We start from the raw sequence: 16,315 nt of genomic DNA on the forward strand, positions 1-16,315 counted from the left end.
GATGAAATAAATATCTGGGACCAATTTTAATAATATGGAACGATTAATATTAGTAAAAAAATTGTAATTTTGGGATAAATCTTATTACAAATTAGTCAGAAAGTCATTTGTTGACGAATTTTCAAGAAATGTTGACCTGACGTATTTATTTTTACTCTTTAAAGAGTAAACAGTATTCCTAGTTCTTAGTGAAGTATGTAGTAGAAAAACCTTTATTTCTTTGCGGCATGTTTTTTTTTTCTTTTTAGCAATCACAGAATTACTCTCTTACGAAATATACACCGTGTCTCAGCTAAGAATTTCGAGCCTAATAACTTAGTTATTTTCCAGAGGATTTTTGTGAAATTTAAAATGCAGATATTTTAGACGGTGAAGAATAAAATCCCATTAATGCAATCACCCAAGTCTTAAAAACGTAATTTTTACATGCCTTTTTAAAATGTTGAATCAATTAAGATTTACATAAAAAATTGATCGTCAATAAAAAAATGCTGTAGGGAAAAACTCGTCCTTGAAAGACGTCTGGTTTGCAAGAAAAAAGCAAAAAACTGTGTTAAACGTGGCTGCAAATGCAAAAACGTAGACGCGTATGAAACAAACGCGCAATTTTGCAGAATTTTGGTCATCCCTTTTCGCAGAAGCGCAGGTGACATATTTGACGTTTATCTTGCTAACCTTACAAACACTTACAAAGTTAAAGACAACATTTGGACGTAATTTATTATACTGGATGCTTTAATTCTTCCATAAAGGACTAAAACACGATCGGGATATTTTAGCAAGGTAATTTAGTTCACGTACGCTTCCTGTGTCTTCAAATAAATTGACGACTCTCTTAACCTTACATTTTGTAAAGCCTACATTTGGATAGTATTCAACGAGAAAACGAACTGTCATTGAAGTTCTTACGACACTCTCCATTGGCAATTTTTTTTCCTTTTTCAACAATATTGAAATTTCTGCTGCTGTAGTCTATTTTTAGAGTATTTTCAATAAATTTTCACAATTTGACGTTTCTAATAAAGCGTGCCCAATTTTGACAGACTTTAAAGGGTGTACAAAATGTTGCTTGGCAATTAATCATCAATTGTTTCAAAAGATAACAGCTCAAATACCTTCAAATTTTACATTAAATTTTTAACGACAAAATCTAATCTTTTCGTTGAATCAGACAAGTGATTTACTTAATTGTTTGTGTAGACCCCTATTTTTTAATGTTTAACAATCTAATAATAATCGCGCATAATTTTCGATAAAGGAAACATGTGTTAAAATTACGTTTTTGAGCTTGAGGTAATTTTATTATTACTAATTGAACCTTTACGGTCTAAAATATCTGCATTTTAAATTTCATAAAAATCCGTTGGCAAATAATCCAGATATTAAGCTCGAAAGTCTTAGCTGAGACACCGTGTATATTTTTTTAATGTACACATCTTAACAATCCATTTCTTTCCTATTTCATCTTTTCCTGACCACAGCTTTCCAAAATCGGTTTATTCTTTTTACCAAATAATTCTTCATAAAAACGTCTAGATTTCAGATTTTGAAATTCTCTCTTTCGTTTCTTTCTTTTTGCTCACGCATTTCACATCTCGAACGTTTTCCATTTCCAAATTTTGAAAAGATTTCGTGACACGTGTCACGTGTGCGCCAGTGGCAGAGCCCTCGACAAAAAACCTCTCTCCGTCCAACCCCAATTTTCGAATTAAGAGATTCTAAAGAGGCCCATAAAGCGCGGTGAAATAATTAGTGAGTCCGCTACTGTAGGCGCTCTATTAGCTGATTACCGGATGTGGACACTTCACTCCTCGTCCTTGAAAGACCCGATGGAACGTTCTCAAGACCCACGATTTTTAAAATTAGTAACTACAACAAATAAACCGGCGCTGCGGCGGCGACGGCCACCCGCCGAATTGTAAAATCCCTAAGCAAATATACAGAAAACGTCCGAATTATTTCATTAAATTATTAAACAAACACAGAGTGCGCTTGCTTGTTTGTGAATTTTCGAAATAACGTTTCGAAATCGTGACGCTGCCACGGAAGTCGCCCGGACTCTTAATTGCCCCGCTCGGGACGGAAAATTTAGGGCCCCCGGTGGTCTGTAATTATCAAAAAATCTCATCTGCAGACGTGTAATTACTAGATTAATTGAACTGTCTTGTTTTCAAACGCTCTAATTAGACACTTAAGGGACCAAGATTTTTTTACACATTGTTCCATCTTGCACCTGATAGTCATAATTTGAAATCTGACAAATCTGCTGCAAGAATGACCGACGGGAGATAAAAGAGCAAATCAATTAGGATTTGTTTCCCACATCGGAACTAGTCCGCGGGGCTTGTTCCAACCTTCAATGGGGATGCAAGTCCTGTTTGGGATGAATGGACTGCAACCTGTACCTTTTCAGACCCCAACAATGAACAGGGCCTTTATTCACGACAAATCTGGTGGAAACTGAATGGGCTAAGGGATTTATCGTTCCTCGAATAGCGGAGCAAGTAGTAGAATTTGAAGTATCTCTTCTTGCATCAACAACAACAACACCAAAGAGCGTCTCTGCCCTAGTTTCGCAGCAAATTCGAAAAAATAAAATCGATACCGACGCAGGATTGTTTCTTTTGCGACAAAATGAGCCGAAACCTTGAAAGGGGAAAAATGTCATTTGACGCTTTTGTAAAGCCGAAAAAAGTGGAGAAGAATGAAGGGGTTGGGTGACAGTTAGGGTGTATTGTTCGGCTCTACCACCCCCTACGTTCGTTGCAATAAGATTGTGATTGAAAATAAGTTACTAGAAGGGGTAGACTGGATTTAGTAAAAATATGAATGACAAAAATCCTGCGACTGTTTTTGGGTCGCGGCCAAACGCAAAAAAAAACTGAAAAGGACGAAAACTTGATGAGTTGCTTTGTTTGGAGATAATATCCTGATTATCCTGTGCGTGTTTCGTCCTGTGCGGTGTTATTTCTGTGTCCAGAAATGTTTGTTGCGTACCAAACATTTATTCGGCGCGAGATAATAAACACGGAAAAAAAGAAACAAATACGCAAGACGAGGTTCTGCGAAGTGTCGAAAAAACAAAAATGTGGAAATAATAAACCTATTAAAGCAACACCGCGAATAATGTTTGAAGGCGTCGATGTTTTAATTATTAAAATTACGCGAAACGTAAACAATTTTGATTTCGGTTTTCGAGGAGCGTGTAATTATTTGAAGAATAAAAAAAGCAAGGACGCGACGAGAGCTTGACAGGTGAGTTTGTTCATAATTTATTTAAATGTTGTCGAGGCGCGTTGACAATGAAGGGCGACAAAGCGGGAGGAACGGACGAGGTGCAAGGGAAAATTTGGAGAGGACGAGGAAGAGGTAAACAAAGTTCGGTTGGAGTTAATTGGGGGGAAATGGCACCTGCAGGCGCGGGAGGTGGCAACAGGTAAAAAATGGGGAGATGCGCGGGCGATAGAGGGCTTATCGGTGGAAGTGTGCGAAAATCGAAAGGAAATCGGCACTCGATTGGAGTGTTCGGATAAGATTTTTAGGCCGCACTTCCTCTTTGTTCGATGGCGCTATTAATCGACGACCGGTCTGGTAATTATCTGACAAAAAAACGATTACGGCAGTGAAAGGCCCGTATACTTGAAGCGGCCTTTGTGGCCTGATTGAGCGCAATTGGCATTGTGCGAAGGGAGCCCTCGGAGGCGGCGTCGTCGGCGATGTGTGCGCAACATCTGCCGCACATGTGCAACGAAAAATTTTCATACCTTTTTGCCTACTGAACGCTTTCATTGTTTTTATGCCCATCCCGGAGTAAGGCCTCGGAGTGTCTATGTACATTGACTAGAATAATAAACACTTACACACGACAATAAATTAACGAGCATCGCACCACACACCACTGCCTCCGCGCTACATTTTCCGAAATGCGTTCGAAACGGCGCAAAACACCTCACCGGGTCCTGGGGCCCGGCCCGGACGCCGCCTCACTCCACCCCCGTCGACGGCCACCGTCACTGCCACTCTCACTTTTCGCGTCGAAATGCCGCCCCACAGAGCACGAAGAGGTTAGGCCTGGCGCACCTGTGCGTCGGTCGGTGTGAATAGAGCTTGTGTTGGGTCCGGAGCGCTGCTTCTCCCACCATGTGCTCGCAACTTATGAATGAATAGTCTCTTTCGGGGGCCGGCCGGAGGACCGACGTGAGAACGCTCGGTTATCGCCGATTCCGCTTCCGGGACTTTCGGCAGTGCAGGTACGCTCAGGTGGGGCGGCGAGCCTGGGGTAGGTTCGGGCCGGAAACGGCGGGGAGACACCCCGCCGGAAGTGAGTAGCGCCCCGGGCGAGGCTACCGAAGGGACCAGACGCGGTAAGCCGATATGGCAAGGTAAACAACCAAGAGGTACTCCGATTCGGCCCCGAACAAACCCAAAGGACCACGAAAATTTTTCATCTTTCAACGCTTCCACCCAACAATAATAAAAATCAAAACAAACAAAATTTACAAAAAATACATTTCAAAACTCGCGCGCTGTCAAACTTGCCAGTCACGTGACCAGCCGACTCGATTAGTATCGCTTGTCAAAATTGCGAGTTTTTCGACTCAAAAGTCCTCCTCAGCTTACGTCGTGATTGAAGTAAATTCCTAGAAGTGAGTAATAGAGTTGTGAGTCATTTTGACATTTAGTGCTGCAGATTCTGATTTGCATTTATTTATCCTCTGTTGAAATACAGCTCTGTAATTAACCGTAAAATTGGTCTGTGATTGTTTCAAAAAGTTGCAAAGTGGTCGACCTTACTGCATTTATTTTTAGCTCAAAATACGGTCGACACCGCTTAGTCAAAATACCACTTTTGAAAAACCAAATTTTGTCGTTTTTGGCTCTTTCCCTGTTGACATTTTCTTTCCGAAATAGGCACGTCAGCATTAGTCTGTTTGAGATCAGATGTCTATTTTTTAACATATCTCGATTACTACTCCAAACGCGTATAAAGGCCAAGGTTCTCGGAAAAAATTTGGTCAAAATGCGGCTGATAGTGTTATCGGAGCGATAGGGTAAAAATAATTATCAAACAAAGGTGTGTAAGATTTTTTCGTTTTGGATTGTACAACATGTTGTTTGTCGCAAAATTTTGAAAAGCGACAAAGGAACTTGTGGATTTCTTTGAATTCGCCGCAAGCAACGAAAAATAAAACAGTGATGGAGTAATTTGTCCGTACGAATCCAAGAATATTTTCAAAAACTTTCAAAAAATGTAATGAAGCCTACGCACTGAAATTCTCCATGGAAGTAAGAACTAGAACCATTTGTAAATTGATAAGTGGTGTGGTTGAAGATTAGTAACTTTAGATGAACGATACAAAGATGATAAAAGATAAGAATGTTAAAAAAGAATAAAAACGTTGAGTTGACAAATTTCAAAACAAACTTAATCAATAAACAAATCACAGTCGTGAAATGGTAAAAGTGAGTGACAAAAGTGGACGTGTTGGATTCTCTCATGGGCTGTGACCTTGGAAATATCTACGCGAAGGCAGAGTGACATACCAGTGAAAAATCTGTAAATGAAACCTGAAATCGTCGACTACTCTTAAATCCAAATTACAAATAGATGAGAGAGAGACGAAACTAATGTAACGAATGGCGATGTTTCCGGTTTGTAGCGCCTACTTGAGACCAGATTTGACTCATAGCCCACGAGAAAATCCAAGACCTCTGCTACCAATATCCTAAGGGAGACTATTATCATTGTGAAAATTGAAAACATTCCAGGTAATTGTTCACTTTAACTACTTCTGTCTTTTTCTCTCTCTTGTTGTGTTTCAAGGTCGCGTCAAGGTCGCGCCAATGTCTTAGTATAACTAAAGGAGAACGAAAATTCATTTGCACAAGGTTTGAGTGGTGGAAAACGATCTAGGAGGACGCCCTGAGGCTGTCTAGCCAGAAAAAACGCGAATATTACAGAAGTAGTTAAAGTGAACAATAACCAAATTCCAAAAACCAAATTTAAAAAAAATCCGTTTTTTTTTGTTCGACAAGCAAATGACAAAGGAACTTCACAAATCAATTCCTAAGAATTTCCATTTCAGATTCACATGTTTTTCATGGAAAAAAACCTAATAAATTCCATGTGATTTTTTCTAGGAAACCTAAAATTACAAATATCAATAAATTTGGTGTTTTATTCTTTGTGGTAACGACAAAACGACAGAATGGTAATAAGTTAGTACCCATAGATGAATGGCGAACGAATAAAAATACACTTCTTTACAAGTGAAAATAATTTGGAAATTTTTCAAAATCGTATTTCTCCCAAAAAGATTACAAAATTTCCAAATTTGTGTGGCCACAATTCAACAAATCATCTCAGCTTCATTAATTTTAGTTCACCTGTACATATCTGTAACACATATAGGGCGTCCGATTAAAGTTCCCCTCCATTGCGCCCCCGTCGCCCCCCGCCTGACCTCTGCGGTAAATTGAAAAAGGTCGGTTCCCAACCGCCGACATGTTTAGATATGCCTCCGCCCCTCGCGGGGTAATTTATTAGTTTCAACAGGCCTAGCGGGACAAAGTAAGAAAGAAGAAAAAAAAATAAACGCCCGTAAAACATAAAACCCGAGTAATAGTATTGTCAACAAGTGGCTGTCGTTATGTTAATGCAGCGAATCTACATATAATATAAAGCGATATGAATATTCAGCAGTCTTATATTGTTAGGATTGACTCGCCCTGACCCCTGGTGTTATCGGCGCATTTGAATATCGCTCGCATGGCTTTACACCGACCCGGTGTACTTTTCCACTTGCGCCAATTGCGGCGCTCAGGTGGCACAGATATCGACAAAGGTCCACCTGGTGCTGTGATAATCGCGACGAATACCAAACGTGCCCAAGACTTATTGAACCGCTCCTAAACCAACAAAACCCTCCAGGCGCTTAGTTTTTCGCACTTGTGGTGTAATGATGTCATAATGTATGTATAGTTGTTTTCAGTGGCAATGGCAAATAAAACGCGGATTTAATGTGTGGGGTGGTTTTGGTCGTGACGAGGGGGTGGGTTGCGCGTGGAGAATTTGGATTTAATTTTTCCACCCTGTAGAGCGATCTGGGTAGCTTTCCGTCCAATTGTGTGCGTTTAGGTGGCACAGATATTGACCCAAATAAAATAATGGCTCTCGCCAGCTGATGTCTCTGGATGCGTTGCGTTGCGATGCTCCAGGCCCAGCTTCGGAATGATGGACGACTTCCGGTGTGACGTGGTGTTGAAGCGCGTTTTAACATTAGTATGAGTCGCGGTCGCTACTGTTCGTAGGCCATTGTGTGTACGCCCACGTCGATGGCATGTTATATCATGGATCTTCGTGTCGACGGGAGTAGCGGACATTAGCATGCGAAATTGCTAGATTTCCTAGGCCGATGTAGATGGCTATCGCGTATGGTAATGCGACGACGATTCGCTCCGGCGATCGACCATCGATTGATCGATGAATGGTTTCGGTTTGTTTACGGCGGTTGTTAATTAGCCACGGACCGATTCATTAGTTCCACCGCAAAAAATCAACGCCGTTTCCTGCGCTCCCGCGTTTTCGACGCGTTCTTGCGAAATCTTGCACGCGCTCCACCATAAGAGACGACTAGGCGTTTTTTCTTGTTCCGGTTGAACGTACGCGACGATCACGGCCCGGAGGCGGAGGCCATTCATGAAACGACGACAGAAAGAAAGCTCTACACGCAGACACGCTCAAAACGAAAAATTAAATTTATGGAAAGTTTTTGGTTCTGATTTGTTGTTGGTACACCGATTTGCAATTACAACCATTTCAAAAAATAATAATAGGTGGAACCGACAAAATAGTGGACTCGATACAGAGCCTTGAGGTACGCCGATAGTTATAATTGGTGCCTACGATAATATACAACTCGATAACCATCTATTATGTACGATTTAAACAATCTCAACAATTTACTACTAAGACAACTCTCTTACAATCTTCAAGTTTTTTTTTAAATTCGTTGAAGTGGTCAAATTGATCGAATGTTTTGGAAATATCTGTACAGATTGTTTACTCAAGATTACGTATCTGCGGTTTTTGAGACGCAGTGACAGAATGATAATAGATTAGTGAGTGTAGATCTACTATGCAATCGTACAAATATAGATCGGAATGACTGGAAAATATTGAAAAATTTCACGCAGATAGCGAAATGAGATCGGGTGGAATTTTTTGACACTTGAGCATGTCCGGGATTGTGATTGTGCATTAATGAAAGGAACATGAGCGTTGGGAGATTTGGAAAATGAAGGTTTAAAATATCTCTTTGAAATTTTTTTGAACGAATGTCTACGTAATGCAGTTACATAAAAAATTCAGTTTTGGTGGTTTTTTACAAAGAAATCGGTTTAAAACTCTCTACTTTATAAAACATTTCTGCAAATTTTCCAGGATTTTTAAAATACTGAACATCAAAGCAGACAGTCAGGCGATCAGTAAATTTGCAAAAATCGATGTATTAAGAGCACAAAAAAAAAAAAAAAATAGAATAACTTGAGAGAGACAATGCAAAAATGATCAACGTATTCAAAAATTTTCGAAAGCTCAATAAATGTTTTATTTATGTTTTTCTCACAGAAAATTTAGATGGGAGTAAAAAATAGAACTATCGATAAATTGATATTTGAATAAACATTTGACAGAGTAAAAATTACAAAATTAACAAATTTCAAAACAAATACGATTTTACAAATAATCAATAAAGAAATCAAACCCAAGAAATGTTGAAAATAAGCAAGGAAAGCACTAAATAACAATTTATGTAACAAGTGAGTAAAGTAATACTTTTTTTACGAGAGGAAAATTTGCCGGACGAGCAAAGCGAGGCGCAAATCCCCCGAGTAAAAAAAATGCTTTACTAACGAGTTACATACGAATTTTTTTTGGCGTCCGTTATTAAAAGCACAGGTTTTTTCATTCATTTGCGTTCATAAAAAACTTTTTTAAAATTTGGGTCTCTAATCGTTCTATTATTGTATTCAATTTGGAGTCGTTTATGGCTATCTATTAAAGCATTCGTGATTTAATAGAACGCTAAGAAATTTTTTATCAATATTTCAGAGTATTAGGTATTGTCATTTACACCAAAAAACTTCCAATATTAATGTTCAAACTCTACTTTTTAACATCTGTTGCAGATGTAGTTGCATCCGTTACTTTGAATTACCAATTAAGACAAAATTCCCTAGAATTTGAAAATTTAATTTTTTTATTTAAAACAAGGGTGAAAATTCTAAAAAATAACATAAACTCGTTTTATAAGGGCATTGGCGCACTCGTCCCATAGAAAACTTCCCTACGGCTCGTTTCCTACACTTGGGACTCGTGCGCCAAATGAACTCTTATAAAACTCGTTCCTTAATATACTATTTTTAACGCAAATGCGTGACATAATGAACCGCTATTGCACTCTTTTTAATGCTTCTGGACCGATTTAAAAATCACATATTTTATGAACGCAAATGAATGGAAAAAACCTGTACATTTAATAACGGTCGTCAAAAAAATATGTTAAGGCGTACTATACTGTCACCGCGAGATTTGGGAAAAACTTGCCGAAGCTTAAAAAATCAAGTGAAAGTCAAAACATTTTTTGAGTAAAGAGACTTTCCAAATTCGATGCAATTCAAAAAATTTCAAGTTCAATTTGTAACCTTGACGCTTTGTTCTTTGTGGCAACAAAGTCAGAACAGTAATAAGTTAGTAATGGTGGATAATGAATGAATAAAAAGTCTAGCTATAAATAATAGAAAATAATTTAAAAAATTGTCAAGATTTTCTATAAAAGTGACAAAGTAAGAAGAGTAATGAGATATTAATTTGCTAGAGAAATATGTCTAAAGTATCGGGTGTTTATTTTAATTTCTATTCAAAGTTGATTGTGAACGCACCATCGATTACGGATCATGGATCAACTGTTTAAATCTCTAACCTCACTTTTTCCGTTGTTTGTGTTTCTACTCTAAGACTGACGAGTGGTGCGTTCACAATCGTCTCTTCAACGCCAACTTTGAGGAGAAATTTAAGTGAACACCCGATATCAATGGTACGTTATAAAATCTAAATTTTCAAAAAGTTATGGATGTTACCAAATGAACATAAAAAAATACTTGTTTCATAAAAAAAATATTCAGCAGAGATTATTTTCTGAAGTGCAAAATGAAGCAACTTTTAAATGAATTTTTGAAAATTTAGTCCCTTTTGGATCACAGAGATGTTCCAAATTTGACACAAATTTTCTCACGAACATTGCGGTGAAACCAGGAACTAACACAATCGGCAAATCTGTAAAACTCGAGGTTTTGGTCTTTGTAGTGATCAAAAATAAAAGCAAACAAAATAATTGTCTAATAAAGGTCATGTGATTTTCTCATTGAAATTCTGTGTGGAACAAAGAAGTAATAAATTCCTGTAAACTGACCTTTATGTAACAAACTAATCGAGGAGTAACAGATCAGTAACTGTAAATGAATGAAGCGAAGATGATAAATTAAGAAAAAAATTTTGTTCTTTATGACACAAAAATAAATAAATAAAAAAACAAAATAAAAAGATCTACCAGACAAAACTTTGCTTACTAACGAGGGAAATGAGACTTAAAAAATAAAAAGTCAGATTTAAAAAAAAATGGATTGAAAAAAGTAGTAAAAACCCGTAAGATTAAAAAAATTCGACGAAATTGTGTCATTAAATAAGCGAAAAAAATAAATTTGTCATTTTAATTGACACGTCGAAATCTCGAAAAAGAAGACGATTTCGACAAAATTGTTCTAAAAAATCTGATTAAGAAAAATTTCGGAAACTGAATCCGATTCGGACCACACAAGTGTAGAATTCTGGCGGCGTTCCAGTTCGATTTTTCAATGAAAATTTTCGGTCCGACCCCACCGCGGGTCACCCTCGACCCCGTTCGTCTCCGTTTCGTCCTTTGTGCCTTCCGTCGAATCCCATCCATCTAACTGTAACCGATCGGCGGAAACAAAATGCAAATCGTCACCGTTGAAAAAGCTGCCAACGAATCAGCGGGAATCGCCGCCGCCTCGTGCTGCTGACAGGAAGCCATCGGTTTTTTTGTTCCATCCTCCATCTCCGTAGGTACAGTTAGGCGTCGATTTCGTTTTATTCATCGTCACTGGACATTAAAACTAGACAAACCTGTAAACTCTCCAGTCCAGGATGTCGCTCATTAAAATGACGCAATGTACTTATTTAATATTTTCTATTTCCGCCGCACGTTCGCCTCAACTGGACACGTTCGTCGATCCGCGCGCCGCCGCTTCGGACGCCGTCCCCGGCGGCCGCCGCGCGCAGAAATCGCGCTTCCGCCGTCCTCCGGAGTGTTTCGCACGTGGACGCCGCTTTTATGGACTGTAAAAGGCCACATGCGAATAAGTGCGGCGTCCCTTTGACTCCGGAACGAGGTTAACGGTCCAATTTCACCGAATAAACATTTATTTGTCAGCGATGATACAAACCGAAAAATCGCGACGATAAAAGGCGGGCCAGCCAATGTCTATATGAAGTGGACATTCGTGAAATTCTTATTTTTTTCGAGCGAGCTGTGTTTGCTCGCCAAATAACAGGGTATTATGTTGGTACACAGTCAAACAAGTCGATGGGTTTGAACAATGGTGCAATTATTGGTATTATTTGAGTGCTAACACGTCGTGTTTGAGAGGACAACATCGGGAATTGAGGGAAACGGGTTTTTCCGAAAAACGACTCATTCGAGATGGTTGGCTGATCGCGCCCAATACCACGCGTGCCAAACAATTGGGAAAATCGTGACGAGTCGACCAACCCTGACAAACCGATTTCTTAACGATCACTTATCACGATTGCCAGAAATCACGTGATCATGGTGATGAATTAAATAAAAAACAAAGTGGAAGTGGAAAGCTAGTGATAATATTGAGTATGATAAAATAGAGCACAAGAAGAAATTGGAAGAAGACAAAAATTGCAGCGGATTGTGAACATGAAACTTACTTTTGTTAGTCAAGACACATTCAAAATTTCATAAATAAAACACCGAGAAAAATAAATGATCAAAAAATATGTTCTTATTACTCTTGTAAGCAAAAAATCCTCACAGGAGGGCTTGATTTGTAAATTTCCAGACAAATAAAATGTCACTTTCCATTTTAGTTCTGTTCTTAAGTGATTCCATAAACACAATGAAATTACCAATTGTGATTACATTTTCAAAATTTTTAATTCTCTTCCTATTGTCTTTTCATTTTTTGTATGTTTGAAATACAATTTACATATTTTTACACTTTCGGTTCGACTAATTTTACCTTCAAAATTTTGAGCTTGATGATTACGAGTGTTCATTTAATTTTCTTCTCGAAGTTGGCGTTGAAGAGTCGATTGTGAACGCACCACTCGTCAGTCTGCAGAGTAAAAATACAAACAACGCAAAAAGTAAGGTTAGATTTAAACAGTGATCCGTAATCCGTGGTGCGTTCACAATCGACTCTTTTCCGCCAACTTTGAGGAGAAATTTAAATGAACACCCGATAGTTATCTTGTCTGACAAGGGAGAAAAAGAAAAAAATAACCTGCACAAACTGTAAAAAGTAAAATTTTCAACTGAGAAGTGAAACCTCGAAAACAGAATGACATGATTGCTTGTTGCAAGAAAAAAATGTTGAAAAATGAAAAAATGAAATGAAACCAGTAGAGAAACATTCTTGGTGCAAAGATACCGAAACAAGTCCTGCAAGCTTCTGCCAATACATAATTAAATTTAAGAAATTAGAAGACAACAAAAATTGCATGAAGTAGTGAACTTGAAACTTATTTTTACTACCCAAGAAAAATTCATAATTTTATGAACAGAAAACCGAAGAGAATAAGATGAAGATTTGAAATTTTGAACTAGATGTTCAAATAATTAATTTTACGTTGGCTATAGCCAGCGCAGCGACTCAATGGAGTAATAAACTGGCGTGATCTTCATGTGATTTTCTGGGGATGGTTTCCTATTGGTTAAAGGCCGCGCGGCCGAAATTTCCATCCATTCTTAACTTAGTAAAATTTAAATTTCCCGCACAAAACTCAAATTTGGCGAGACGAGGACGTCGCTAGGAACTATCACGTGAGACACCTCGTGACTACGCTACTGGTTCGCCGCGCCAACTATAGTTATTTGTATGACGAGGGATGAAAGTGTATGATTTCATTTTGCGGGTGAAGGAAATAATATCCTGTGGGACATTTTGCTCCAGAGGGATAAATAATCATCTTATTTTTGTTTTTTAGTAAAGAAAAAAAATCCAAATTAAACTTTCTGAAAATTAGAGCAACTCGCGTTACCGAGTTTACGTTTTACAGTTTATTTTATACTCGCTGGTTAATAATTGGAGTCATCACCGAAAAAATGTAGGAAGAAGTTTGAAATGGAATTGATTTATTCAAAGGATGGATGACGGAAAGAAATGCCAAACAAATTACGAAAGGTGTAATTTTAGGCATGTCTAAAACGTTAAAATCATATTCCACATTACGAAGAACAGTGATCATTAAAGAAAATATCTGGAATCACTTACAGTATTTTTCTTTTGGTTTTCCTCTTTTGTCAATTGTATTTCACTATTTCTCAAAACTATTTTCTATCTCTATTGAATGTGAAAGTGATGTAAATATGAAATAGTGAAATACAATTGACAAAAGAGAAAAATCAAAAGAAGAACAGTGTTGTATCGTTGTTGTATCAGGCGTTCAAATGAAATCCTGGGCTGAGTAGGCATTGGAAACATTAAACCGTTTCGAACAGTGTAAAGTTTGAATTTCCCGCCGTTTGACACAAATGACATTTGCTTAGGTATGTTTAATCGGGACATAATTGAACATGTTTGTTTTCAGCAAAAGGTGCCCTTAGATATTTGTTTCGAGAATAGGAATCGTTACGTTATTCTATTTTTGATGTAAAACATTGCAAAGAAAGAAAAAAAAGAAAACATTTTTGGCTCTAAATTTTAGGTTAGCTGTCAACATGCTCCAATTAATCTACGCTTTAAAAAAGCACAACAATTGACGGTTTACAACGCCTTCCCAACCCAGGATTTCATTTGAACGCGCGATACGATTAATATTAAAATAAATAAATTGTGTTTTTTGATAAATTAGAATCTTTTTTTAAACTTTTTTTTATTTTTACTCCATGGCAGAAAATCATATTTCCTACCGAAACTAATAAAATTGTAATTTTTCAGTGTTGTGCACAAGCAGCAGTTTTAGAAATATGAAAGTGTCAAATACAAGTGTTATAAAACATTTAAAAAAATGTATTCCAGGATTTTTGGTTTTTTAGCCGGAAATATAAAAATGTTTGCAAGTCCAAAACATATTACTTCCTTATGTTCATTTTAAATTATTATTACCTATTACACTACTATTATTAAAACAAATTTGGCACTTGTTCCGAATTTAGATGAAATTTATATATTCTTTTTAATATTTATCCCACCAGATTATTCCAATAGGGAACTATTTTTTTTTGAGAATTTTCTATTCACATTTACCAGTTGACATTTTAAAAATCAAATCGTTTCGATCCAATCTTGCGAAGGTTGTCACTTGTCATATCCTTAAGGAAACAAAAAACTGGTTAAACTTGAGCTTTAATAAATATTTATATTTATTTTGTTTTTTTACAGAAATTAATTTGGTATTTTATAAGTCCGTCTAGTAATTTTTTTTTTCCTTTTTCTCACACAAAACTTATATGAACAAGGATTTTTACACATTTCAAAAGAGATTTGACCTCATTCTGGCCAAAAATGAAAAATTTGAAATTGTTGCGTTTTTTTTTCTGTTCATATATACCTAAATACTGTAATATTACAAGTTGGTCCAGATGCAACGATTCTGAATTCTTTCTTTTATACGTATTTCCTACGTTCTAGAACTGATCCCAAATTACGTCAGATGTTTTAAGCGTCGTTTTCATGGTGGCTTTACAAGCGTGGCTCGCTCGGCTAGCTTGGCTTTAGAAGAGTCGTCTTCATTTTCATGGTGGCTTGCTACTTCAAGACAGCCACGCCAACGCGCATGCGCTATTGAGCGAGCTAGCGTTGAACTGTCACATCAGCTGATTTGATTATGTAGTTGAGAGTTCGAGCGCATGCGCAAGCTTCCAAAGCCTGAGCGTGGCTTTGAAAAATAGAAATATTTCCTATTCTAGCAAAGTCCGAGCCACGCCGCGGCGTTTTTTAAAAGCTGTGCTCCCATTGGTCGAGCGGTTTTCAAGCCGAGCGAGCCACGCTTGTAAAGCCACCATGAAAACGACGCTTTACCCTCAAAGTTGTCGTTGAAGAGTCGATTGTGAACGCATCACAGATTACAGATCATGGATCAGTTGTTTAAATCCAACCTCACTTTTTTCGTTGTTTGTGTTTTTAGTTTTTACTTGGCAGACGGACGAGTGGTGAATTCACAATTGACTCTTCAACGCCAGGAGGATAAATTAAATGAACACCCGATATAAGAAATAAATTTCTTGCAACAACGATCGACGTTCTACCATCTTTTTTTAACTTTGCGAAAGAATTTTTTGTCTTTTCAAATACATATCTATACGTGGCTTAATCAACAATGTTTGCGTTTGTTTTTCTTGTCGTTAAGTTCAGCAGCACCAACCCTACAACCGTCTGCAGCGGCTCCGACATCGCCCCAATTAGCCCTCGCTCTCCCCCAGCCCACCCCTGCGTCGTTCGTCCCGCTCGCCCGGCTGCCTCCTTTGCTCGCATTAGCCGATTCTTTGCACAGATCTATTAATTAAGTTCGGCAACGTGGCGTTAAAATTAATCTTAGATCGTCTCAGTCAACACGGTGGAGCGTTTTATTGGTTCCAACCCTTTAAACAGCTCACTCGAAGACCGCTCCAACGGAGACAATTAGTCTTTGTGGGGCACGTCCCCGGCTCGGGGCCGAATCACGTGAAAATCGAGCGATAAAACTTGGACACGAGCGATTTCCGCAATAAAACCGGCCGTTATTTGACTGCGAAAGAACAAAGAGCTGTCGGACGGCGAGAAACGCCGCGTATAAAACAATTACGTCTTAAATAAGAGCGAAGGGAGACCGGCACGGTCATTAGGGGCACGAAGGTGCGCAAGGGGGCCACTTCGGAGGAAGCACGCTTGGCTGGGTCCCGACCTGGCCGCGCCCGTCGCTCCATTCGTGGAAAACGACTCGGAGCCCTTCGCCGAACCAGGCGAGGACCTCCAACCCGGAGCGAGCGGAATCCAACGCGAA

The 16,315-nt window shown here is 38.3% G+C and overlaps 1 protein-coding gene across 5 annotated transcripts in view; it reads right to left on the minus strand.

Moving 5' to 3' along the window:
• Positions 1–16,315, minus strand: part of pnt (pointed) — an 83,926-nt gene that overhangs the window by 35,383 nt on the left and 32,228 nt on the right. Inside the window, exons 1-2 of one of the 5 annotated variants that reach the window (XM_069039877.1) lie at positions 3,897–4,123; positions 3,765–3,840 (exon numbers count right to left, since the gene is read on the minus strand). The exons of 2 other annotated variants lie outside the window; for them this stretch is intronic. In XM_069039877.1, the coding sequence (XP_068895978.1) occupies positions 3,765–3,837 (73 nt within the window). In that variant the 5' untranslated portion in view covers positions 3,838–3,840; positions 3,897–4,123. Of the gene's footprint in view, positions 1–3,764; positions 4,124–16,315 lie in introns of those variants that run through there. 2 more of the 5 variants (XM_069039876.1, XM_069039878.1) reach the window with 2 other exon arrangements.

Source organism: Tenebrio molitor, chromosome 2 (assembly GCF_963966145.1).
Source record: "Tenebrio molitor chromosome 2, icTenMoli1.1, whole genome shotgun sequence".
Taxonomy (NCBI): Eukaryota; Metazoa; Arthropoda; class Insecta; order Coleoptera; family Tenebrionidae; genus Tenebrio; species Tenebrio molitor.